A 27782-nucleotide genomic window follows, 5' to 3' on the forward strand; every position below is an offset into this window, starting at 1 on the left:
ATATATATATATACGGTTTTAAAGGACAATAGCCACAAATTGTTAATATGGATTGATAAAGAGGAATAACGAATGTGTTAACTCGCAAGGTCACATTTGTAGTTATTGATCCTAAATCCCAAATAGTTTGGTCCTGGAGGCTAGCTATAAAAAGAAATCCAGGTGGTCACTATTACAGGAACTGGGGGTACTGTCCAGTCCTGTGTATTAATTCTAACGTTTTCCCTTCCCAGCATTGTACCCATAGATCAGAGTTCGTGAAGCCCGGCCTGAAAACACGTGGGTCAGTCTTTAGGTCTGAGAGTGGTACAATAGAGGGAATCTAATTCTGCATTTTTTCATCATGACTTGAGACAATTTGGCAGTGAAATGTAGTTGTGAATTCTCATCAAAGTCTTAAGATATATATTTAATTATAAAAAAGAAATACATATTTATTGTATGTATTAAATATATCACCAATATGAACTAGATAACCATAAAGTGTAACTAGTAAGCTTTACAGCTATGCAAGTTTTCTACCTGCATCGCATGCTGCAGCGAGCTACCAGGTGGGCAGGACAAGGTTAGCCTCACTAGCAGCAACACTACAGTCAATCTGATCCCTGAAACGCATGTGTGATCATTTTATACACAAGATGATTGTGCACGAACCTATAATCAACCAAAGTTGCTTTGTTGTCTTTTGGGAGCCACGGGATTAAATGTTTGCATCCAACCTGAGGGCCTCTTTTTGTTTTCTCAACAGTGCCGGTTCAACCGAGCCTGCTGACGGAGGCGGGGGAACAAACAAAAAAGGCTAAAAGCGTTTTAACGTGCAGGCAGAGTGACAAATGGGAAGCACGGTCGTCGTTCAAATCAGCCAATGAGAAGAGCGGAGTGCCGCCCTGCTCCTCTCACGAGCCCGCAGGGGCGGTGCTTGTAATCGAGGAACCCACCCCTCGAGGCCGCGGCGTTTGGTTGCACACGGGCTGCAGTTTCAGTTTGTTTTATTCACCATTTTGAGTAGCGGAGGGTAAAAAAAAATAGAAATATTTGCGTTGGGAGGACGAGTCGCCACCGTACTTTTATTTTCACGCGCTAGCTCGGACGGCGGAGTTGTGCGCCAAGCTCGCGCCTATCGGTGTTTTGCAGAGCGGGAACCAATATATATTTTTGCGCCTGTGCTGCTTCTTCTCCCCCCCCCCCTTCTTTCTTACATCCCTAACCTCTACAGTATCCCTGCAAAATGGCAAGACCAGTGAGGTAGGTTGTGCTAAATATGTCCTCCGCGCTCCGTAACGTTAATAACGGACCCCGCGCTGCCAGGCTGCACGCACAACGTGCACGCGTCGACCATGCTGCGTTTTTTAATGAGCTGGGAATGTGTTTATTTCATGACAAAATAATGGGAATGTGCGCGCGTGTGCTTCCCAGGTCGCGTGTGTGGTCACCATTCCCTTTTTCTAACATGGATCCCAGCGGTGTGGACGGTTCGCCATGTCTAGTTGAGAGATACGCGCTGTGTCGTGTCTGTCGGGCTTATTTTCTCTTTTTTTGTCGTTTGCTAACGAACCCGTTGTGCATTGTTGGCTGCTATCTAGGCCAAGCGGGAAAATTAGGCGGTGTGATTTAACCAGCTACGTTTAACGGCTCACTTACGCCAGGCCTGATAATAATTTTCCCCTCTGGCTTGAGAATGAGAATATGGCGACCCCATTCATCCAGTAGAGGCTCTGAAAACGCCAAACCCCCCGCCCCCCTCCACCATTGAACATTTAAACGACAGGAGGAGGTGGTGTCTGGCCTCGGGATTTGATCTTGTTGCCGCGCAGACGAAATACGCCGATACCGTCGCGAGTTTATAGCGCATTTAGAACATTTATGTCTGCTCAAAACAAGAAATGGTCAGTGAAAATGTCGTGGTCGGAAGAGCTGCGCAGACCGGATACATTTTCAGGGCTGGCAGTAATTTCACGCCGCTGGCTGATGTCAGAGGACGGTGGAGAACTACTACCCCCCGCACACACGCGCGTGATTATAAACCACGAGGGCCCCTTTAATTCAAATTAAAAACGTCCCTTTAACGTCCCTCTGCATTATAAAAAAAAGTTTAACCTTGAAATCTCGCGTTATTTTAGAATCGTAATGACTCACTGTGGCTTTTTTTTAAAGGGTAGGGGGTGGAACTAGAAGAGCCGTCGGGAGCTGTGAAAGTTGTGGAATCATTGCTTTCATTAAAAAAATAATATATATATTAATAATGCATTTTTCAGAACTACCAGCAAAATTAGAAGGAACATCCCCTCTGATATCTCAAAATTAATATAACAACTTCAATATCACTAAGACACTAAAGTCCAACCAATCTGCTGCATAATTAGACCATCTTATATTTACTTTCAGATTTGAGTTAGTTTTTTGGTTTTGGGCAATTCAGACGGACAACAGCGTTGCAAGAGAATAAAAAAACAAATGTGGCCAAGTCATTAGTCTTAATTGGAGACAATGCTATTGGAATTCTCTTTTGGGATGTTTAACTTTCAGACAAAAGCTGTGGTATGTGTAAATAATAAAGTTTAAATGTAACCATGGCTTAGATTTCTCCACAACATCTGTATGCATAATACTGCTGCAAAAACAACCCTAGTAGGCCATCGACATTTCTATTTTAGTAATATATTGCAACTTCTTGAAGTTTACTTTCGGAATTTCTGGGAGAGAAGAACAGTGATAAATGATATTGACCAAAACATGTATTTAAAAAAAAAAAGTGTGTGTGTATATATATATTAATATTATGTAAGCATTTAGTCCAGCTAATTAATTCCAATTCTTTCTGAAAAGTTTGCAAAACCTGTTTCAAAGTGAGTAGGAATCCTAACCCCCCCCCCCCCCCCCCACAATAGGATATGTGGACTTCTTCCAGTACCACGTAGAAAGTTGCTCTCTGATATTCCCGACATCTTGAACGGTAATGTGTGGAAAGCTTGGCGGGTGTGTTCACCTAAATGACGGCTGATTTTATCTGCTGTTTACGCCTTGCACCACCGCTACTTCTAGAGGTGTGCGTTACCTGAACTACAGTCGGCTGCTGTCACCCGAGGTGTTCCCGCCCCCCCATCCACTTTGCCAGATTGGCCATGGAAACTGTAGAGGTGTCGAGTTCAGCGCCCCCCACCTGGAGGCTATTTATGGTTTCTCGATCTAAACAATACGAACCAGACATTCATACAAAGCTGATTTGTTGCATTGTGGGACATGACCTCTTATATCTATGTAGCCTCCCACCCTACAGCCCCCATTTGCAAGTCTAATATCAGGCATGGGCAATGAAGTAACTTTTTCCTGTGTGAACATAAAGTGATGCGGTGTGTGTTCTCCTCCACAGGAACCGGAAAGTGGTGAACTACTCGCAATTCAACGAGTCTGATGCAGGTAAGAGATGTGCTTGTCGCGGTGGGCGATGTGGATAGAAAGCCCGACGTATTTGTGATATTTTACTCCGTGATATCCATGTATGCAGGAATGAAATGCATTTATTAATGGCCGATAAAAATAAGGACGGTAATGTCTACTTTTGGCTGATCTTAGCAAAATACATTCTCAGTCAAAACCTCGGCCAAGAGACTTGTATCCCACATTTTCTCACACAATATTGAGAAATTCACTCGTACAGTTCTCAGGCCGTATTAATATATTTCAGAAACTGCTGAGTGGAAGTCCAAAACCTGATCAACATACAGACTCAACCCGTTATTTCTTGCTGTCTTGGTTTTTTCAAATTGGTTATCAATCCCCTATCAGCCCCATCTTAATTGATAAAAAAAAACAAGTGTAGAAGATTGCATTTTAACACATCATGTTAATAAAATAGTTTACCTCTGCCCAACACTAACAACAATAAAAAGCCCCCCCACCCGGTTACAACACCAATTTGTTATTGGTGATTGAGCATAGCAAATTTTTAGTTTTATCGTCCTCAGGCAACGATACCACAGGCTGTCACGATACCCGCATTATTACCGGGTTATTACTATTGACAAGCCAAATGCAATTTCATTCTTTGTAGCATAGTGTAAATATTCTGCGTGCAGGTTTTGTGTTCCTTTCGTATCTCTGCTCGCTGAGAGTTGAAACTCGTTCAACTCTGCATAACTGTTGTGCCATCTGACATTTTTACACACAGGTTTTAATCGAAGACGTACAATTATCTCTATTGAGAATTGTATAATGAAAGCAGAACATGTCCTTGTATGTGGATTCGTGCGAGTGAAATACAAAACTCTTCTACAGATGAGGAGTATGGCGATAAGCCCAAGAAGGTGCGTGCGCCCCCCCGCGAGGCCAAGCACAAGCGCTCAAAGAACTCGCAGGAGGACAGGTGAGTCCTCGGTGTACATTGGTACCACCTTCTGCAGCATGTTTGAGTGCGGTGACATTTTTTTTAATACATTTGTTGTTTTTACGAGTTTCTTCTTGAAGGCTTGAATAATATAGTAGGTGCGGGTGCAACAATGCTGAGGGGGTGGAGGCCTGGGTAGAGTTGGAAATAGACTATGCACGGCAGCTGGATGCACAAAAACCCATCTGGTCGGGTCTTCGAGGAACACAGACTAGTCGGTATCCTTGGAGAAGCTGCTGGCGTAAGTGTGTGCGAGACGACGCAGAGCGCTGACGGTTAGTTGAATGTTCACGTCGATGCTCCAGCATCAGCGCTTTAAGAACTAGTCTATTTATTCGTTGAAGAACGACACCGAATATTCAAAGATGTTTTTTGCTCTTCCCCCGACCAGCTTCAGTTGGCGTTGATAGACCGATTGTTCCTCCGGTCACCTGCTAAGTTCCTGTAGTGTCCCAAACAATTTGGTCCTGCGTAACAAACCACCGGGCGGGTCAGGTTAGCAGAGAAAAGGGTAGTTGATCACATGCATGTTTCAGAAGGAAGAAGGCCAGGTGTGCTACAGCAGCATTTTAGGATTAGCTGGACTGGTGGGTGAGCGAGAAAGGAGCTCAGCTGGAGGAGATTGTTGGGATGGGAGGAGAGACTCTTTTGGTTCATCGTGGTTGCAGATTTAGTTATGCTTTCCTTTTCTGAGCCCGGGTCGGTCCTCTTTAGCCTCACAGTCGAGGAAATGGAGTCTCTGGACTCCTCCCCCTTGGCTGTGTCTTCAGTGACTGAACGCCTTTTTTGCGCCAACTTTTACCCGGCTGTCTGTAATTTAGAGTTTAGTTTCACACCTACTTTCATGTTTGTATTTTTAGATATCGGTCTTATTTTTATTTAAAGTTGAAATAGTGTCTTTAGCTGAACGTATGCTGACATTGTAAGCTTTTCAAGTTGAAAGTTTAAAAAAAAAAATTTGGGAAATTTAAAGAGATAAAAGCTATCTGAACATATACAGTAATAGATGACGGTTATCACAACATTTAAAACACTAAATTATTTAATTAGCTGAAAGTATGAAGATACTGTAAAGTTTTTAAAGTTGAAGATTGTCTCCATAGGATCTAATGAATTAAAAAAAACATTAAAAGATTATTTTTTTAAACCAATATAAAAGGTCATACCCCTCATGTCCTGAAAAGGCAGATTTAAAAAATATATATTTGGTTGGTTTCTGAAGCTGAAAATATGAAGGAATAGAAGAGATACTACAATGTTCTGCAGCATTTGGTCCGCGGACCTTTTTGAAGTACAAACGGATGCAGTTGGACGAAAAGAGCTGCAAGCCCGCAGATCCCCGATGCCCGCTTGACAAATCCCCCAAGTGGACTCTTAGCTTCATTATAAAACCGTGGCAGGCAGCATTTAACAGTGTTGACGTGGTCAAAATCGTCACTGACACCCACGGCGATGTGTTCGCTGATTGCCAGATGAATGCTGTGAAAAGGGCGGTTTATGGTGGAAAAACTGACATTCAGCGTCTCTAATGGACATTCCTGCTATGAGCATGCCGATTGCATGGCCCCTCGAGGATTTATGGTATCTGTGTCTTAGTGCACCTGCCAGATAGGGATCGTGTAAAATAATCACCAACCAGCATGTAAACAAGTGTACCAGTTAGTTATTCTTGTAAAGAGGATAGAAAATAAATCTTTTAACTGTTTATTCTAAATTAGAACAACCGGAGCCTTTTGCATATTTATTTGACTAATAAAATGCAGCTTCAAATCTGTGCCTTTACTCAATATCTCCATAGTCAGCGTCGGAAATACACGAGGGCAAAGGGAAAAACTGGCCCTAAGAAATATAATTTTACCCCTGATATCACAAGGAGAGAAGCAAAAAATGCCCCCATAATTTCAAAAATCTAATAGCGTTTTCTTTTTGTTCTCCGTTGTGTCTGTCTTATCTGAATTGCCTGTACTAGGTAGGTAGCTGAAAAACAATCTATAAATATAATTTTGAATTATTAAAAAAACTAAGAAATAAGTTATAATTGTTAATAGTTATTTAAAATATGTAATAATAAATAACCACAAAGAAATAAGCATACAATTGAATATGATTGTCTGGTTTATGTTTACTTTTTGTTCAAGAAAACACCTTGAATCTGTAGTCTACTGCCTAATAGTCTTATTAGTGCCATTTTTATGACAATTGCTCAAATACTGTAAGCCTAAATAAGTATATTTATTATTTTTGAATCACGGTTAAATGTTATTTGACAAGTTTTAAAAAGTGCCCCCAATTTCTTTTTAAATGCCCTTGGATTTCAGTTAGTGTGAGCACAATTTGCCTCCTAGAAATATGTAAATGTTCTTCCCTGTCCAGAGTTGGTAAGACTTTTTTTTCCTCTTTTTCCAGTGAGGAGTCTGATGAGAAAGTCTCCAAACCCAAAAATGAATCAGCAGGTGAGTCGAGTCTTACTGTCTGAATGTTCCGAGGGGAGCGTTTGGCTCGGCCACAGAACAGCTGGAATTTGAATAGCAGAGGCCGAATCCAGGTGAGCCGGCTCACTGACTCCCCACTGTGTTGCTGCTGCAGATGACCTTGGCAGCGAGGTGGAGGACAATGAATTTGGCCAGGGGGAGGAAGAAGATGGAGGAAGTGACTACGAAGAAAAGAAAGGCAAAAAGGTCAAGAAAGCCAAGGTGGAGAAGCCCGCCAAGAGGGGACCGAAGAGAAAACGGCCTGCAGGTAACATATCGACATATCAAAGTGATCTTTTTTTAACTGTCAAATATACCGTGTTGTCTTTTGTGGTGCTAAACATTTGAAATAATGAATGCTGCTCATTTTGTCAACTGATGCACAGTATTAAGGATGGCGCGTTATCATATGGGCATTCGGACGTTTCTAGGAATCAGTCGAGTCCAAAACATGATTAACAACATGAGTAAAACATCTTCCTGGGATTTCCGACATCACGCCCCAACGTCAGACTTCTCCCGTGTGCGCTTCACGGAGTCGGACGAGTTGCACCGCCATGTTTCAACAGGAGCCCAGAATGGAAAAATCAAACTCATTTTTCTCGAGAGAAGAAAATGCTTTCTTTCTGGTGTGCATTCTTCCCACAATCCCCGGCTGATTGTGACAGATTGAGTCATTCGCCTCCAGCATTTCCAAACACTGCCACTGCTTTTGATTTATTCGCCGCGTGTCCAAGGCATGATTGATTAACCGGTTATCTGCCGAGCTCGAGTCTGATGGATCTTGACGCCGTCTCATCTCTCCGTGACCGATCAAGTGACTGATAGTCTAAATCACAGTCTGCACCCTGTCTGGTTTTAATTTAAATCAGTTGGGGTTGGGTCATCATTATTTTTTGGCTTTAAATCCCCCAAATAACATTCCTTCAAATTGACTCATGAGCGGTCAAATGAATAAATGACCTCTTCAGCAGTTTGTTCCTTTTCTATTCTTGTACATTGGATATATTTTAAGGTGTGTCACCATGGTATGGCCAACTCTTTCTCATGCATGTGCAAAAAGAATATTCTATATTTGTTACGGACCAATCGGCTGTTCTCACGTTGGACCTTCTGAAAAAAAAACTATAGAACGACAGGGAAATGCTGAACAATTGTTTCACACTTTTATAGAAATGGATGGCATTGTCATCAAAACAATTACCATCCAGTAAAATAATAATTAAATAGTGTATTTTATAGCTTTTAATAAAGGTGAGTTAGCTTTATGACACTGCTTGAAGCTTTTTCATAACACTGTTGTAACCATTTTTACTTTACACTGTGTTCTTTGCGTAGATGAAAGTGACGACGAGAAGGAAGTGAGTCGAAAGCGCACAGTGCGCCAGGCGGCCTCCAAGGCCGTGTCCAAACAGAGGGAGATCCTGCTCGGCGACGCGGGCAGCGAGGACGAGGAGCAGGAAGACAAAGAGGAGCCCTATTTGGACCGTATGTACAACTGGACTGTAGCGGCGTTAGTAAATGATGACGCACCTGGGTATCGAGATCCTGTATCGCCTCCAAAGCGTGATCATTTGTTATGAATCGGCAAAGATTCCTGATGGGACAGTGGTTCATCTTGTGTTCTGTGGAAGCTAACGGCGCAACGGATCATAACACTCACACGTCAGATGAGCATTTTAACACTTGTTTGTTTACATTGTAACCCTATCAAAAATCATAAATGCAGATGTCCTGATTGCATATTTTACTGAATATTTACTGACACCGATTGCCAGTAAAAATATATTTTACACTGAAGCTTACGGTTAAACTGTCATTAGACCACGGTTCACATGCATGCCGAATCGTGGGGGAGGGGGGCGTCTGTCTGGATCAACAGTGGCTCGTTACACCACTAGTTTAAACCCCGGCCACAAGGCAGCAGTGTTGTAATCTATCATAGAGAATGAAGACTTCCGTAATAAGGGCATAAAAAAGTGAAACTATTTTTTGTTAGTGCGAATCCTGGTATTGTGTTAATGCACATTTAACCCCGAGTTAGGTCTAAAACATCCTCACGCGTCCCTTTTCTTTATGCGTTTAGCTGACGAGTCCGGCAGCGACGAGGACTTCACGGTGGAGGACGATGACGACAGTGACTACGGCCGCTCCAAGAAAAGGGGCAAGAAGGTGATCCGACGGGGACGGCCGGACAAGAAGGAGAAGAAAAGCCCCAAGCCCCGACTAAAGGCCACAGGTGAGCGGTCCAGTCGGGCTGCGAGGAGAACCTCTGCATGTGTTCATCGACTTCGATGAAGTACTTTTATGACAATCATGTTAGCCCATTAGCTCGGTTGCTCTGAATCCTGATCTCAAGCAACTGATCTGGTAGTTTGTAAAAACAAACCATACTGGGGTTGGTGCACCAAGATTCTGGACATTATAAAGTGAAATGCGTCAGTCGGCTGCTCTTTGAGAACAGCATTAAGAGGCTTGATCTCTTGTTCTTGCAGTAGTGGAATGTAAGTGCACTTAGGCTCCTTAAGTAGAAAAATAATTTACCTTTTAACTTCACAATATGTATTTGACAATATTACTGACTAGTTGGGCTGTTATGTAGATTCGGATGTTTATTAAATCAATTATTTATTAATAAGTTGTATATAGCCTAATTAAAATACTATTAATTAGCTACACCGTTACAAGCTGAAACATTGATGTGATGAATATAAATTATTATTTGAAGTGGGTAAACTTTTAGCCACTTTTAGTATATTTTTTCTGCTTTACAAAAGCACTTTTTCTTGAGTCACAATAAGCTATTTGGCAAATATTACTTCTTGCACAACTTTATTTACATTGTTCTAACAATTGTTCTGATGGCGCAATCTGGTTCAATTAAAAGTGAATGCAATTTTCTTGACTATCATTTGAAAAAGCACAGCGTCACAGGAGTCACACCAAGTTGTTATTTCAATCAATATTCATTTAGTTACAATTTAGTTTGTGCGGTGGGGCGCGACAGAAAAGGTTTGAGGACCACTGGGTCAGGGGGAACTTTGGAGGTGATCCAAGAATGCAGCAACGGGTCCATTTAGAGCACATTAAACCAAATCTGATGATCAAGTTTGTCTGTTTTGCCCCCCAGTAACCCCCAGCCCGATGAAAGGAAAGGGGAAGGGCCGCCCTAGCGCCAAGGCCCCGGAGAAGAGCTCACCCAAAGAAGAGGAAGAGGAGGACCCCGAGAGTCCCGTGGAGGAAGAGGAGGAGGAGGCCGAGAAGAAGGAGTCCTCCCCTGCCCCCAAGAAGACGACGAAGGAGGCTGCGGGAGGCGACGAGGAGGAGGAGGATGAAGAGGAGGAGGACGGCTCAGAAGAGGAGGCGCCCTCTGGAGAAGACTAGAAGATGGTACCCGCTGAAGCCCATCCTCCCATGTCTCTTTCTCTGTCTCTTCTCAAAAGGTTTTGTTTTCTTTCGTTGCTCTGCGTTTAGATTCTTCTTCTTTTTCGTTGTCTCCTGGTGGCCTGGCTCAATGGTTTAGACTTGATGTGCTTTTTGACGTCTTCTTTTTCCTCCCCTCCACCGAGACATTGTGCTGATGCTCATGCAGCGCATGTAAGGAGTCGCCGCCCTCCTGTCGTGGTCACTTCCATTCTGCATCCTCGTGTCAGAGGGTCTTTTCCAAGAGCTCAGTGCGACTGAGTATCCGTCCTGAGTGAACAAAACCACTTCCCTTGTCTGTCACTGGGAATCACAGAAGGGATTACCAGTGACAGCCATGACTGGCAACGCGCGCTGTCCAGTTTACTTTACTAATATGTGCGATTACTGGGAGTATTGTGCAGCCGCTTCTCAGTATCGAGTTGCTGAAGCGCCGTGTTTACAAAGCGACGCTTAAGTCAACACGCGCGGGGCGGACGGCCTTCGCCCTCTCCCTGGTCCCTTGTGCTTTAACAGGGCAGCGTTAGCTCGATAGTTATTCTGAAAACCCTGTGCCATCAGTTGGAGCAGCTTTTCCTTTTTTTTGCTTTGTGTCGTTAGGTCACCCTGTTGGTTTCAGACGGTCTTGGTGCTGAACTCCTGCTGCGGCGTAGATCGGTTCAAACTATTTACGGTGATCTATGGCGACTAGCGGAGCGGCGGGTCACCGCTGAGTGTTCGCCACATGCTGCCACTATCGCACGTTTCAAGCTGGCGTGTGTTTTCACTTGTTCAAGTTGGTATGCGTGGCTTTATTTTTCTCTCAGCCCATCTGATGCCTAAGTTAAACGGTTTTGGTTGTTGTATGTCGAGCTTTCTTAACGACGCGCGCGCAATTACCACGTGACGCAAACCCCGCCCCCTTTCAGAATACATGATCCCCGACCTCCTCGCGTGGCTACATCATATTCTCAGCATGAAATTCAACCCCTTGTGCCAGGCAGCCCTAAATCTTTTATTTTGTTTTGCTTTTATTTTTATGAAATGCAAGAAGAGATGTTCTTTTGTTTTTGTTTTGTTTTTGAGAGTTACAAAAAAAACGAATGTTGGTTTTTCTTCTATCGGTTCATTGTTTTAATTCTCTATTCTGATTTTTTTTTTGTAATGTTTGTTTTTTAAGAAAAGAAATAAAATGTATCTTGATTTTAAAGAAAAAAAGTTGACCCGATCAAATCTGTTTTGCCCAGTGGTTGGACCAGCCATCCCTCCCTGATGTTACCTCTGTCCTTTGTTTCACTCATTCCGTTTGTTTGTCTATTAATGTCTTAATTTTCACTGAGTTCAGTTTTCAGTCGTGGGTCTGATATTGTTGGAGGCCTCAGGATGTAAACTATCCTCGTGTTTTAGGTCCTTGTTACAAGCGGCAAATTAGGCTTCGAACACGTCAGCGACTCCTCTGATCAACAGACCATCAAAAGCCACAAACGATCTCAAAACTAGTGACTCTGCGATCAAGTGCAGACCACGTGAGACTGTCCTCGTTTTGATGGGAGAAAAAACTAAACTGCTATTGTGACCGTGGGAACGTAATAAAAGCATTTATTAGGCGTCAGTCGGGAGGATTTCTGGCTGCAATACAAATCAGTCCTGGATGTGTACAGGACACACCTGAACCGACTAGTCCTCTGTTCTAGAAGCACATTTAATTATTTGACCACAGTCTTTAGCCGCTTTAGTGTGGTTTTTTTTTCTACGTCCAGGTCCTGAATTGGCACGAAATCCTCAATGTCATTTTAAGACGATTGGATATAGACGAGGACAAAGAAAAAGCTCCGAGAGCTCTGTTCAGAGGAGGATCGGATACGGGCCGGTCGAACGTGAACAGAGGCTCCTCTCCATCATCCCGCAGGACGCACATGGCATAAGGCTGTGAATTTCTCCTATCCATTCGACGATTTCTTCCGTTGCGTTTTTTTTTCTTTCTGTTAATTTTTTTCTACCTTCAGTTGCACTGCCGATGTTAATGTAAGCAAAGGTGTGGTTCCTACAGGAGACCGCGAGGAGGAGCTTTCTGTCAGTAGTGTGGAACGGGAACGCTGAACTCTAATCTTTTGCATGTTGTGGGGGAAAAGTGGAAATGGCAATATTGTGGTCTGACAAAAAAAAAATGAAACATGAGTATTAACAACGACAATATTGGTAATGTTTTGGTTTCCCAGCTTCCAATAAAGGCAACCTACTTTTTATATGGATTTAACTACTGGTTTTGTGACATTGAGCTCTGTAATGTTCCGTGTCTGCTCTGTGCAACGATGGCCGACTGTTTTTCTGTGTAGCTTTCTGATCCGCTGATATGCTCCATGACTGATGAGAGGAATGCTTTCGAGGCCAATCATAATGATCGCTTTGGTGAATTTTAATTTACAACCAATGGAGTGACATCTGACGACGCCCTCGTCAGCAGGAGGCACAATTAAATAAGTAAAGGAAACGATACGATGAGACGAATAAAAAAGGAAAGATGGGTGTAAAAAGAACAGATACATTTAAAGACTAGAACGGGTACTCTAGAGCGCATACCTTCGTATATCACAAGATTGGGCATTGAATTATGAATATTTTGGCATTAGTTGTATGCCAATTGGATAAAAATTTACTGCTATGGTAAAAAGAAGATTTTCACCTTTTCATGACATTGACCTTTGGCCCGATCGACCCCAAAATTAAATGGTCCCCGGATAATAACCAATCAAACCACCAAATTTCATGCGATTCGGTTTAATACTTTTTGAGTTATGCGAGGAACACGCATACAAATAAATAAATACACGGCGATCAAAACATAACCTTCCGCATTTTCAATGCGAAGGTAATAACACCGATTGTGTGCAGAGTACATATGAGTTAGAAAGAAGTGAGCTTACTAGACCTCTGCAGTCTGCTCTTTGTCTTTGCCTAAAACTCCAAGCTACATTGGCCACTATTGGCGTGACACACCCAGAATCACAGCGATCCAAGTTGCATTGTGGGCAATGTATGCACCAGGTTTCTGCTTTATTTATTTATTTCTAAAGATACTTCTGGTTCTGTAAACATTTTTATCCTTTTGCTTTTACTGTCCATCAGACAACTGTTGGAGGAGGGCAACGCTCCATGGACGCAGATACCACGGGTATGAGGTTTAGAGGTGAAGAATACCCTCAGACGATGTGGGGCCACTGTGTTAAAGTGTGTGTTCATACAATACTCACGTGCCCATATTTAAACGTAGCATGGTTATTGGTTGCTGCTGTCCAGACAGTGATACACAATGCTAGAATGAGGTTATTCTATCGTGTGTGACCTCTGAGATCACAACCGCGTTCTTTCTACTGACCAGCAGGGGGGCGACTTCTCTTGTATTGCAGTCTGATGAGAACATTATTTCTCATTTGATTTATTGTCTCAGTAAACATTATAAACATGGGTTTATAGTGAGAATTATACATATTTTTGTTAATTTAAAAGATTATTTTGCATAATTCAAACGGCATCAAATCATAATTTCTCTCCGGCATTGACAAGCGTATACTTAAGGTGGTTAACCGAAAGGGATCGGACTTCGCCACTCGAAGTCCTACCGCTAAAAATATTTCATGTTGTTTGTTGAAGAGATGTAAAAAAAATCCAGGCTATAGTACTTCAAAAAAGATGTAGTTCATTTTATGATTTAAAAAAAAGGCATATTATAGAATGCCATAAACAAAAATAAAAATGATAAAGTAATACAAAGTTGTATAGTATTTTTAATGAAACAGTTATAGTATAGTATGTTTAAGTTCTAACATATGTCAACTTTGTTTGCTTAAAGAGTCGAATAAATGAAAAAGAAGTAATCCAAATTGCATCCTTTAGTATATCAAAAAATAATGTCTGGGTTCTGGAATTTTCGGGTTCCAGATGTCAGGGTTCTGGAATGTGCGTGTTCCAGATCAATCCGTGTTCCGGATTGTTTTCGTGTTCCGTGTTCCGGAATGTTCCAGAATGTGTTTGTTCCGGAATGTTTCAGAATGTATTAGGATACAAAAAAATAAAGAAGTAAGTAAATACTATTCACACGAGTCATATAAACACCTCAGCATGTCAGAAAAGTCATATAAATTAAATAGTATAGTATAACTAGAAAATATATAGTGTCATCTTATATTATTCATTAAAAAAGTCATAAAATACCCATAGAATAGCATTATAATACAAGTCAAAAATAGTTACTATCTTATGTCACAAAAAGTTATAAATATAAAGGTATACATTTACATAAAGCATTCTAATTGGACGTGGTACCAACGCTCTTTGAGTCAATCGAGTGCCGGAGTAAAAGGACAGCGCCTCTTGTATGGCACGTCATTTGGCATTTCATTTCTTAGTTTTTACTATTATTAAGTTAGTTCGAAAGCAAAATCAACCAAAACTACACAGGCCACAAAATAACTCACAGTGAGTAAATAGAGAACGTCAGTGTCTGTCATTTGGTAACAAAAGTAACAAATAACAAATAATCCAAAATAAATATAACATGCATTTCCAGGTGGTCAAGTGGTTTAAACACAGACTGTCACTATTGCCACTTGAATGTTCTCGGCAAATAGATTATTCACATCCCTGAACACCTCAAATCTCAGATGCTTTAGTCTGAAGCTTAAAAGGTGTGATTTCCCCCTGAGGATCAACCAACAGCTGTTTAGAGTGTGTCATAAATTGAGAAAAGTAGACCGGCATATGCCTTTTTGGTCTCATTTACACCTCGCATTAAGATAATATATGTTGGGAATAATATCATATTAATTATAGGCCTCTGTAAACAGGGCCTATAATTCAGTGTCAACAATCCTTAAAGATCTTTTTATTTTGATTCAACACTTCCCGGGTACTTGGTCATGTTGGATATTTGCACATGGCAATCTTCATCCAACTGCTAAAAACAATGTCAGAAATGATTTGTTTTCCTTCTTCATTTCATAGGCGCACGGCTCGATATTCTCTTTGAGCTGTGCAGGAAGACGTCACGTCAAAATGTCCACAAGGCGTCCTCTGATGGGAAGCGCTGATCATCGTTAAAGAGCTGTCATGAAATTGGTTTTGATTGACTTTGTTTCCTGTTTTATTTCTGAATTCACCCGCCTGTTCACTTCACTTCCTGCCTTTGTTTGTTTTCCCGCCTTTGTGACTGTCTGTCCCGCCCCTGATTGAATCCTCCTGCGTCTAACCGCGTCTAATCACCTGCACCTATATTTAAACCCGGCGGTCCCTTGCCTCTGAGTGCTCTGACACAGGAGAGGCGAGAATCAATCAAGTTCTGCCTCACTCGTTTTCTGTCGGTGATCAAAGTCATATCATTCAATTCAATTAAGTTTATTTCATGCAGCCCAATATCACAAATTACGAATTTGCCTCAGAGGGTTTTATAATCTGTACACGTACGACATCCCTGTCCCGTGACCTCACATCGGATCAGGAAAAACTCCCAAGAAATAGGAAAACAAATTCACAAAGAGGAGAGGAATCAAAGTTAGTAATGTGCGATGGAGAGAGAGAGAAGAGGAGATAGGTGCTCAGTGTATCCTAAAACATCCCCCAGCAGCATATACGCCTCTCGCAGCATCTCTAGGGGCTGGACCAGGTGAATCTGATTCAGCCCTAACTATAAGACTATCAAGGAGTACAGTCTTAAGTCTACTCTTAACTGAGGTGACTGTGCCTGAGCTGTTTACAGCTGTTGTCTTTGCGTCTTGGGTCAGCGTCTTGCGTCATCGTCTCTTCTGCACATGTGCACAATGTGAGCATTGATGCAAACACAAATACGTTAATCTCTCTTTCGAAATAACACTTTCGTAGATGCACATCGTTCACGATGAGCCTCATTGTGATACGGTGATTATGAAAATATTTCTCAATGGGGCTTTTGAAGGTGTGATGTTATCTGTCATTTGGTTCCAGCGAGGCGCAGCTGTCAGACCGGTTCCCTGTGGGCGTGGCTAACTGCATTATCTGTTCTTCCCCTAATGATCAGCCTTGGGTCGGGCACTTATTAAACCATTCCTTCCGAACTAACTCTGTTGCTTGCTTGCTGTCTTTCACTTTTATACATACACGCTATATAATTATGCTTCGGTGCGTGTTTCCATTCGTGTATTTTAAGCACATTTTTAAATATCAAATGAGAAAAGCTTTGGAAATGGCCAAGTTTAATAATATGTTCTCAATTGCTCAACATGATTTTATCTCGCCAGACGTATTTCTTTGCAAAATGGCTTTTGCTGGAGGAATTCTGACGGAACTTCTGTTGCGTTCTTTTCAAGTTTGTTTATATTTTGCTTGGCATTTCAATGAAAACATCATTTGCCTTTATCATTTATGTCACTTGTCAGATGATTGCATGCAACTTCCATGTTGTCGTCTGTCTTGTGTCGCTCTTTTCTTGGTTTTGTTTGAGGATTACAGCGTCATGAATTTACACTTTCATAGTTTAGAGTTTAGTTGATGCTCCAGAGAGGCGTATTGTTGATTGACTACAACATGCCACCATTATTGCAGAACCTTAAATATTCTTTTAAGATTTCCTTTTGTAGAAAATGTGTGTGTGAAATTCTAAACCACCGATTTTGACCGAGATGAGAGATTAAAGCAGTCAGCATGCCCACAACGACTCTGCAAACATGCTGATGTGAGGAGGTACAATGTCCACCAGGTTCACCATTGCTAGCATGCTAACGTTGTCTAATGATTAACATAAAGTCGAGCTAAAGCTGAGAGAAATGACATTTGTTTCGCAGGTATTTAACAGGCAGCTCCCCTCATCTTCCTCTTCAAGGCTCCATGGTGAGGGCCGGGGGCTCTCAGACAATAAGATAAAAAGAAAGAAAAGGAGGATGACGACAATATAATAACTCAGTCATAAATGACAATATGAGAAGCTGAAGAGGATCATCAGCCATCATGACACCCACGAGAGAGCAACACAAATCCTAAATACAGGGCACACAAATAAATAAAAATTGTTTAAAAAAAGGAAGGGCTAATCCTCCTTCCCGGGCTACACCACATGCCTTTTTATTTCTCTTAATATGTTATATAAATATGTGTCCATATGATTGTGTTTTCATTTTTACCACTCTTTCTTTCATTTGTTTATTCCTCCCTGCTGTCACATAGCTCCTCAATTCTCCGGTCACAGTTATTCATATGGAAATATATGGCACACGACACAACACACTTTCATACATGCACGCAAACACAATACTATATTCACACACACAAAAATACATTACATCTGTTTCATGCGTCTCATGTTAATGTATAGTTACTTCTCTGTAATATACATATTCATGTGGAAGCAATGAAGATTACTAAACAGTAAATACAATATATAGATATAGATATATATATATAGATACATATATATAGATATAAATATATATATATAGATAAATATGTATTTAATATATTTATATATATATAGATAAATATATATATATAGATATTTATGTGGATGCAATGAAGATTACTAAAACAGTAAACACAATATATATATAAATATATATTTTATACATATATACACATATATATATGTATATTTATTGTATTTACTATTTAGTAATCTTCATTGCTTCCATATAAATAAATGTTTATGTAGATTACAGAGAAGTAACTAAATGTATAGCCATTAATATGAGAAGCATTAAACATATGTAATGTCTTTTTTTGTTGGTGAATATTGTATATATATATATATAATATATATATATATTATATATATAAATTCCATTGGAGGAGAGATTTGTATTTATTGATCCACTGTATTCTGAATATACTGCATTTTCCGGCGTGACAGTTCAGGAGACATCCAACATGACTTCTGAATACCAGAAGCTCTTTCAATGTCCAATTCCTCCATCATCACCCACCAACACCAGCAGAGGAAATATATGTATACAAATACAGTAGCACATACCCTCTGGTGCTAAACGAGTTACAGTTACTCCCTTCTTTTTCTTCTCGGGGACTTGTTGGGTCAAAGGTCAGACCACGATGCCACGTATCGTTGGTTTAAGACAGCATTTCAATGAGATTCGGATGAATGCGTAGTCAAAACTCTTTATTGCGGGTAAAAAAAAAGAATCAAGATATGTTTATGCATGAGGTGAGTTTCTTTTTTTCTTTATTCTTGCATGATAGAGAGCACTATCCTACTGTGCCCTGTTGCTAAGAAACCACGCTGGAGGCTTGACACTCTTCCTGTGGTGCAGTATGCTGATAGTTCTCTCACCCGTATGCTCACTTTGGCTTCCATGAGGATCAGTTGGAGCCAGCGTGTTATAAAATGAATAACACTTATTACCTGATAAGTCCACCTTTAGGGGGGGGGGGGGGGGAAACATTCTTTCCCAGCCTGGTGTCCCACTTGTTTGGATCTCAACTTGTTATTCGGTTACCTTTTTTCAGTAATGTATAAATGTAAATGTAAAACATCTTTCCAGCCAAGTACCCCCTAACTAGCGGAAAGCATTTTTGGTTGAAAAAAGCATGTAATACACAGCGCTGCGCCTCCATCAGTGTCTGATTTAATATAAAATATATATAAAAATCAGTTTCTGAACTTACACTTCATTTTTAAAGGATATTTGAATGGATGGTAATTTCAAATATATTTAAAAGAAATCTCATTTACCCCATGGAGTGCCTTCACGTACCCCCAGGGGTACATGTTAATATTAATCTGATTTATTGAAGGGACCGTAATGTCTAGGTTCCGGCAAAGCATCAGAAGAGACGGCAATTTGCCTGTGAGGAGACAGAGATATTGTGTCTGCAGCTCAAGGGCAGCTCCACGCCTGACAGTATTCAACATTCACACTTGTTATCAATATTTACACATACCAAGAGGGGCACACGGCCAACAGACAGCCCCCACCCGGGGGTACGAGGGATGGGATATGCACCTGTGACGAGATCTGGGTATAAAAGATGGAATCTTGATGTGCTAAAGGAGTGTGGTTTTCGGGCTTCAACTTGCAAGTTGAGGAGAGCTCCCCGTGGTTTGTACTTTGCTTTTGATCAGTGAATAAACGTCTCCCTAAATTGAGAGAACTACAGCGGACTCGTATTATTGGAGAAGCTCTTCCAGGCTGTTCAATTCTGAATTACGTTACAGTACATGTACCCCCATTTGAGACCCACTGCTCTAGGTCAATGACGATAGATATCCTTTTAAAAATGTTTAACATAATCTCTCTACCCCCTCATGGATGAGGCAGCTTGTTCAGTGTGTTCCCAGGAAACAACTTGGAGAGGCTTAAGGCAACAACACATAGTAGTTTAGGTGTGGAATTTTTTTTTAAAGTACTTTAATTATCTTTTTGGCATATTATGATAACAAATCATAGTCCTGTTGATTTGATGTAATTTGAATGTTGACATTTGATTTCACTCTGGACACGAATATGGGCCTCCTGGGTGATGATCCTGAATATTAATATTACCTGACTCCCTCCTTTCCTCTCGCTATGACTCCGGCCACGTAGAGAATCATAGTTGCCAAGCAATACACGCAGTGCCATGAGGCATACGTCTATTCAGTCGGTATGTCTTTCCCGAATACTTACGATGACACGTAACATCGCTTTTAGTAAACATTACAATCACTTTGTTTTCTTTATTCCACTGGATTGAGATACATTGTTGCAGTTCCTTCCCCACATTTGATTATGGAAAAGAACGGTCGCCAAAGTAATAAAGTCAAAGTCAAAGTCAGTTTTATTTGTTAATTTTTCATGTGTGCAAACATACAGAAGATTGAAATTACGTTTCTCTTCTGTCCAACATAAAGTGAATTGAATTGTGCAACATAAAGTGAATTGTGCAACATGTAGACAACATAAAATGCAAAGACAACATAAAGTGCAAAAATAGTAAAAGAACATGTAAACATATAGACAACATAATAATAACGGTTATGAAATAAAAGTTAAAGTAGTTTACTATGAATAACATTTTGAGCGTGCGTGATTTTTTTCATACATTTCCCATATCCTGTTGGTGTTATGCTTTACTGTTTGGAGTGGCTCAGCTGGACCACCAGAGGGCCCCTTTGTACAGCGGATCGGCAGCATAGGTTGTACAAATAACACGGTTCTCCCAAAAGAAGGAGACGAGATAGGATCTGGTTATCCTCGGGCAGTCATGCAAATGTCGCCCTTTAATGTTTTACTGCAGCTTTCTCCACCGCACCAGACTAGTGAAATCCATGTACTGTATGGACTTCAAGGAGATTATCAGCTGTCATACATTTGTTGGTACTGTTACTAAACTGTTCACCTTCTTCTTTATTATGTTCCCTGTTCCCTACATCCACTCTGTGTCCCAGCAATAGAGACTAATGTCTGAAAATATGTATCTCTAATAATATTCTGTGTTTCTGAAAGGTAATTGGCAAGATGCCTGGAGACGATTGATTACATTACTTGTTCCAGGCAATAAACAATCGCAAGCTTTCATCCAGACATGATTTGTCCCAACATGAAATACCGTGACGCTGTTTTTCCTCTTGTCATTGGCAAACCAAGCCGGACCTTCGGTGGCCTTCGTCCGACTCTGCCTCTCTCAAAAAATCCAATCGCAAGGGACGTCTCAGATGTGTAACCTGGAAAATGGGACTGAGAAACAAACTATAGTTTTCTATAGTTTCTAAATATGTCTACACCTTTATAATAAACTATGTTGCATTTCATGCAGAGAGTGAAATGTGAGACGGGCCAGACATTTAAGGGGTGTGCCTTGTCATCTGTGTTGGAGTTCCCGGTAACAGAAGTCCAAGCGTGACTTTGTTTTCACAGCCTAGACTGTGTGGAACATGTTGTGGTCTACGTCATTCCCTTGATGAGCAGAGAAAACAGTAAACACGAAGAACGCACTTTACCACTGTACTCTCTTTTGCATACTTGAATACTAATTTCAAATATTGTTGTATTAAAAAAAATTATACATCCTCGGGACACGTCCTGTAGCCTATGACTCGGTCAAGGTAGAAGGTCAACATGTGTGAAGTATAATGACAAACACACACACACACACACAAGTGAGTCCTCTTTGCAGATTATATAGCTACCCAGAGAGCCAATGTATAACGGAAGTTGTAAAGTAGTGTAGTACATTCAAGACTAGTTTCTTCAGCTTGTGTCAGAGCTCCTCCCCTTTCTTCTCAGGAACAACTGCAGTATGCAGGAAGAAGGGTCCCGAAGCTGCGCTTATAGAAAATGGGAAAAGCTGTTGCATTAAATGGTGTTTCCATTATTGTGTCCACCCCCATACCATCGTCTTAAAGCGATCCCTTCCATCCACACATGGCAGTCAGAATTTATCGAGCGGCAACCAATCGCAGCGGCCCTTTTAGGGCGAGCCTCCGCCGCACGCAGCCAATCGGAGTCGCGGAACAGGACCCGTGCCTCCGAGTTGTGCAGCAATGCGGTCACGTGACGTTTGCAAAAAAAGAGGAATGCCAACATGGACCCGTGGCAAGGACCGGATGTGAGCGTGCTACGACAATAACACGACGGAGGGAGAACACATTAGCAAGAAGGAAATATAGATATAGACATATTCATAAAGAGCCCGTCGACGGCGCTGCTTTCTCTCCGACCGAGCCTCTTCCGAACTACACACGGTAGGTCGAGCCAAATGTCCGGGGTGCTACAGCTCGGCTCGTCCGGAGGGACGGGAGGAGTATAAATAGAACATTTTCCTTGCTTTTTAATTTTTTTTACCCAGTCGAACTTGAGACTCATGTATTCCGATGCGGGGCGGAATGGCTGCCATGTTTCCGACCGTTTCTACTTCGTCGCCGTCTTATTTAATTTCTCTCTCTCCGCTTCCCCGGTCGGCTCGTGTTCCTCTGCGCGGGGCGCGTCAGTGCGGGCCGTGTTTACCCTGCGCCGGGGGATGGGTGAGGCCCTGCTGCCACATGTAGCCGACGGGCTGACAGCAGCAACACACGGCCGCCTTCTTCTTCTTCTTCTTCACTTAAGCGAACGAGGACTTTCACAGCGGTGTCAAACCTATTTGGACTTTTTTTAAATTTATTTTTATTTGAGGTCACGCTCCACCCCCCCCTCGCCCAGCCGACTGCAAATTTAATTTGACGATGCTTAGACATTTACATGCATATACTGATTACATTATTTGCTTTACTTTATTACTTCTTTAATTTGAATTTAATTTCAAGAACTTTTTTTTTCTGACCACTGCCTCACTTTCTCTGTATAGAGGCAACATATGTATATTTATATCCCTAAATAGTACTAAAGTGGTGTGAGACGATTTTAGAGGTTATTGTAGCCCACAGAATAAATTGGCCAACTATAGAAGGCTCAAGAGATTTTCGGTGGAAGTTGTATTTTATCAGATTACCACAAAAGTAAATGCAAATAGTCAAAAGTTGTACGTGACTATTTTGTAGATGATTGCTAACATTTGCTATATTACAATGTAATATGTCGGTATTGTCAAATGTTCTCATCAGTATTGTGAATTCAACCACATCACCCCCTTCATGGTTACAAGTGGAAAGTTGTCTTTGGCTCGTCAAGTAAGTAAAACGGAATTGGGACGAACAAACTATTCAAATTGTGTTTCGAAGAATTGCCCGTGGAGTACTTAAGTTATTTACTGCCAGAGGTACCTGTAAAGTTTAATTAACGTCCTGTCATTGAGGTAAATAGCTCTTCATGCACTCTCACTTTTTGCTGGGAAATAAAATATAATCTCGATGTTGCCCTTGCAGGTCTTGTGTGTCATCGCGTCTCTGGATCGTGTTTCCTCGACACCCTCTCCTCTGCAAGCGGCCCGGATCAATGGTGTCTCTCGGCAGCAGATCGCTGCCTGAGAGCGAGCTGTTCAGGGACAGCAGCCCCTTCTCCCTTGGCCTGAGAGATGGAGCCCGCAGCGAGGGGGGCAGCTCGGCCTCCTGCGACAGCCCCGAGGCCGTGGAGCTCGGGGCTTTGTGCCGCTTAAGCCCCACAGAGGACGAAGACGACGAGGAGGAGGAGGAGGACGAAGACGACGAGGAGGGGGCGAGTCTGCATATTCTTCTAGAGCCGGAGGAGAAGGGGAGCCGAAGCTACCGGACTTCCCTTTCCGACCCTCCTCCCCGTTCTCTCCGACCCTGGAGGACATCGATGAGTTCTTAAGGGAAAAGATGGAACTGGTCAAAGAGGAGCTCCTGGCCCCCAAAGAGGAGGCCTGCCCCGTACCATGCGGTGGCTCCCTGTCCTCCGGTGCTTCCTCAGACACTCGTCGTCACCCCGGGACGAGTGCCTCTTCTCGCGCTTCAAACGCCCCCAAGAAGGAACAAAAGAGCCCCGGCCCAAACGACCGTTCCCCCTCCGCCCGAGCAAACCCCTCGCCTTCCACCGTCACCCCGCCGTTGCTCTTGGGCAGCCCTCTGGTCCTCCAGCTCCAGCCCCTGCCTGCGGCGCGGCCTCCGACCCCGGCGAGCTCCCCGCCCGGGTCCCAGAGCGGCATTTGGCTCACCCACGTGGTCATGGGGCTGCGGGGCGCAACCGGACCAAATGTCACCCTGCTGGCCCAGCAGGGGCACTCCGCCCCCACCGCCGTGTTATCCCGACACGGCGATGCCCGGCTGGTCGACCAGAAGTACGTGAAGATCGCCCCGCTGCCCATCACCATGAGGACTCTAGAGATCACGGGCGTGGCCGGCATCGGGGGCCACGGCAACGGCCTGTTTAAGGCTGGACCCCCCCGCTTGACCCGGCTGCTGCCCACGGAGAGGGTCCACAAGTGCGCCCACCCCGGCTGCGGGAAGATGTACACCAAAAGCAGCCACCTGAAGGCCCACTTCCGCCGGCATACGGGAGAGAAGCCCTACACGTGTAGCTGGCCCGAGTGTGGCTGGAGGTATGTGCACCGTGCCAGGTTAACAGTAAATACCAGGTTTAAGACTAACGGAGTCCACCACGTTTTGAGTCATCCCCCCCATCTCCCCCCAGGGTCTTTCGGGTACTAGTGAGTTTGTGAAAGATGCTCTAGAACAGGGATGCTCAATATGCGATCTGCATGACATTAAAAAAAATTGGCCCGCCCCCCCTGAAATTTTCTCGAGCACGTCTTTGTTCTTTTATTAAACTAAACAGCCGTATGTTGTTGATCGTATCTACACAACAGCATGTCATTTCGGTCTCCAAAAAAAAAGTCACTTGCCCCCCCCCGTAGGTAGATCATTTTGACTTGGTCATTTTATAAGTAGCTCGTGTGCTGAAAAAGTGTGAGCACCCCTGCTCTAGAAAGTCCAGTCGCAGGAACAGATCTGTGAATATGAAGTCTTATCTTATCAGATACCAAAGCTCCGCACAACGGCTCTATAGTGTCGTACGATGCCTTTCTGTGTCATGTTGCTGTGACGGGTTCAACTTGTTTTTTTGCCAGACGTCCCTGCATTGTTTTCTCAGTTCCCCTTGGCACTGGTTTATTTTCTCACCCAATGCTCACGTCCCAGTAAGTAGTAAGAACAAAGAAGCCACTTGTGTCCCTTTTGTTGTCTCTTGTGCCCAACGCTGCGCTAACGCTGTACTGAGTGTCCGTGTCCATCAGCCAAGGTTATTGCCTGGAAAAAAATAGGGTAGCGACTGATGATCATTTTTATTATGGTTTTTGATGAATGTGACTAATAGTGATAAAACTTTCAGAAGAGTACATTCTATTAACTTTTTTTCATTACATTCAAGAATCAGGGGAAAAAACAAAAACATGTTGGTAGTTTAGTCGTGGGGTAAACGTTACAATTCCAGTCTGGGAAGAAAAAAATACTTGTAATTGCCCTTGATGGAAATGTCAGCAGAAAACTGAAGGAGACTAGAAAAAGATTTCGGAGTACGACTTGACTTAAACGGGGGGATGTTATTGAAGCCCGACTGGTGCGTCGCTTTGTGTGACTTGTTGAAAGGGGGTCCAAAGCAGTATTACCTTTGTGTGTCTAGAACTCCTAGCTCTACCCGTGGAAACCAGATCAGCGCCCGCAGGCGTTGTGGTCGATGTGGTCGTTCTCACCGCCGATAGCCGAACTGGCCAGTGGGCTGACCTCGGCCATCTCTCCTCGTTCCCTCTCCTTGTGTCCCCCGTTCCTCACCCCTCACATTTCCCTGTCCTCGTGTCGCCAGGTTCTCCCGGTCCGACGAGCTGTCCCGCCACCGGCGCTCCCACTCCGGCGTCAAGCCCTACGCGTGCTCCCTGTGCGAGAAGAAGTTCGCCCGCAGCGACCACCTGTCCAAACACACCAAGGTCCACCGCAGCTCCAGGCCCAGCAGGATAATCAGAGCCACCGTCTGAGCCGCCTGCGGCTGACCTTTGACCCCCGCCACGTCCTGCACGCCCCCACCCGGGGCCTGGCTTTGACTGAATGGGGGGGGGGGGGGGTCCCGGTCCGGGTCTTCCTCAGGACTTTTGGTGCTTTCACGAGCAGAACTTTCAGAAGAATCTTGAGAGCTGGCGGCTTTTTCCACCCATATCCCCCCCCCCTGTTTATCTTTCGCCGTTCCTTTCCAATCAGCTCGTTGCAGACTGAGCAGCCACCTCAGGAAGAATCAGCTAAAAGTGGATTTCCTGGCCTTTGCGTACACACACACACACACACTCTTACCGTCTTCCTGAGGCCCCTCTCGCAACCGCTACTTGCACTACTGTTACCAAGGTGCTGTTGGAAGTACGATGGCAACCAGCAATAGGTGCATCTGTAATTCTGTTAATCCCCATCAGCCCCCCCCCTGTACTTTTGTGATTGCCCGTCTTCTTCAAAGTCAAACTTCAGGGTCAACACGGAGAGAGATTCCCAGTGTTTTTTTGTGGAAAGTTATGAAAGTAAAAAGAAAATCACATTTATTTAAGGTGTTCTAATTTGCGACTTCACGTTGCAGAGTGTGAACCTGTGATCGGATCTCTACTTTCGGAGTCAACGGGGCAGAGGCGTGTGTTTTCTGTCAACATTTTGAGCCCGCTCACAAATGTGGCCGAGCCGGGCGTGTCCGACATTGCAATGCACCCCGACCCCGGCCTTCGTCGTCTTCGTCCAATCGTAATCCACCACTGTTTCTGACCCTCATGCCTTGGATCACAACCCCAGAAAACGCACTAATCTCTATTGATGCCTTTTGTCCGTATCGTGAAACCAACCTCACCTGTTCTCCTGCTGTTATCATACGGCTGCTCTACTTCTTTAACTGTGATTCGTGAACCTCGGGGGCCACCAAACCAGAAAACTCTGTTCTGGCACCTTTTGTTTTCTTTTTTTCCTCGAGAGCTCGAAAACGACTCCCACGGTGCGCGGCAGTTTTCATAAGCTTCTTGTCGTCTGAAATTCTCTCTGAATCATTGTGCAGCCGACTTGCGTTTCCTAGAAAAGCACTCGGCCTCCGCGCTGCATACTTTGTTTTGACGGTGCAGAAGCGATGTGAAAACATTGCTCTTTCTAATTTACAGTAGCACTTACTGTAAAACGTTAGTTATATATAGCTGGAAAGGCAGCTAACATCTACTCAATCATCTGTGCTAGCATAGTCATCCTACTGTGTCCTGGGATTATAGGACAAAGATAACATGTACAGCTTGTAGCTTTTATATAGATGTTTTTTGTCCTTTTTATTTTTATCATTGAGTATTTTTCAATCAGTGCATTAAGCTATTCACTTGTGTTTCTGGACTTGTTCTTTTCTTTTTGTGGTCCAATGTGAGTTTTGATTGTAGCGTGATCAATCGGTGGAATGTCGGACTGATGACGGTCTGGGATTGTAAATCCCACTCGACCCATTGGCGAACCGTTACGCCGAGTCCGCTGGTCTCAAGTGCACTTGCCTCAGTGGAAGGCGGTAAACACGTCGCTGTGCTCTCAACGGCAGTTCCGTCACGTGTTTTTGGAACATTAAAAATGCCACAAAGGAAATCGACCGATGGAAGGTCAGTCAGTCGCTGCTCGGATTCCCTCTCCCATCTCACCACATCGAGGATCGTCAACCTGCCGGGGCTTTGCGCGTCAACGGGAGCGCGACGCAGTCACATCGCCGACAGACACGAAACCACTTCGGCCACCGGCAACCTGAACTTCCAGCAACATCGGCTCTTTTTTCATTTTTCGGGTCCAACCCAAAAGTAGGGCACTTCTGCATGTAGCACACAGGCAATCAGCCTCGTATATCTCCGTCTCTTTGTATTATGAATACATGCGGCTTCACTCTCGTGATAAAACAACAATAGCAGTGCTTAGCGGTGTAGACACCCGTTGAAAGCAGACAGACGTGTTGATCTGTCTGAGCCTCCCCAGGCTGCTTCTACTGACCTACATCCAAACCCTAATCATCCTCCTCCAATCCTCTATCTCTCCTCTGCTTCTCTGTTTTTTTGTTTTTGGAATACCAGATGTGCTATTTTCCTATTTGCAAAAAATAAACGAAATGAAAAATGCTTCGCTTTGTCGTCATTGTTTTGCC

The 27782-nt window shown here is 43.2% G+C and overlaps 2 protein-coding genes across 2 annotated transcripts; both read left to right on the top strand.

Annotated features, from left to right (window-relative positions):
* Positions 1-943: 943 nt before the first annotated feature.
* On the top strand, positions 944-12503 carry nucks1a (nuclear casein kinase and cyclin-dependent kinase substrate 1a). Its single transcript, XM_056437930.1, has 8 exons — positions 944-1245; positions 3371-3417; positions 4276-4363; positions 6791-6837; positions 6971-7123; positions 8194-8343; positions 8942-9094; positions 9986-12503. The coding sequence occupies exons 1-8, from the start codon at positions 1229-1231 to the stop codon at positions 10237-10239; spliced, it is 909 nt and encodes a 302-aa protein (XP_056293905.1). The 5' UTR covers positions 944-1228; the 3' UTR covers positions 10240-12503.
* Positions 12504-21820: 9317 nt separating this feature from the next.
* si:ch211-117k10.3 (Krueppel-like factor 15) lies at positions 21821-26061 on the top strand. The gene is given in 4 exon segments (XM_056438462.1): positions 21821-21955; positions 23072-23394; positions 23397-24204; positions 25464-26061. Coding segments are annotated over 3 exon segments (1230 nt in total). The 5' UTR covers positions 21821-21955; positions 23072-23141; the 3' UTR covers positions 25633-26061.
* The last annotated feature ends 1721 nt before the right edge of the window (positions 26062-27782 follow it).

Source organism: Pseudoliparis swirei, chromosome 18 (genome assembly GCF_029220125.1).
Source record: "Pseudoliparis swirei isolate HS2019 ecotype Mariana Trench chromosome 18, NWPU_hadal_v1, whole genome shotgun sequence".
Taxonomy (NCBI): Eukaryota; Metazoa; Chordata; class Actinopteri; order Perciformes; family Liparidae; genus Pseudoliparis; species Pseudoliparis swirei.

Bases quoted from the DNA above. Each gene is read 5' to 3' on its own strand.
- nucks1a (XM_056437930.1), top strand. The intron at 3,418-4,275 runs GTAAGAGATGTG...ACTCTTCTACAG, and splicing joins ATTCAACGAGTCTGATGCAG to ATGAGGAGTATGGCGATAAG. The intron at 8,344-8,941 runs GTATGTACAACT...TTATGCGTTTAG, and splicing joins AGAGGAGCCCTATTTGGACC to CTGACGAGTCCGGCAGCGAC.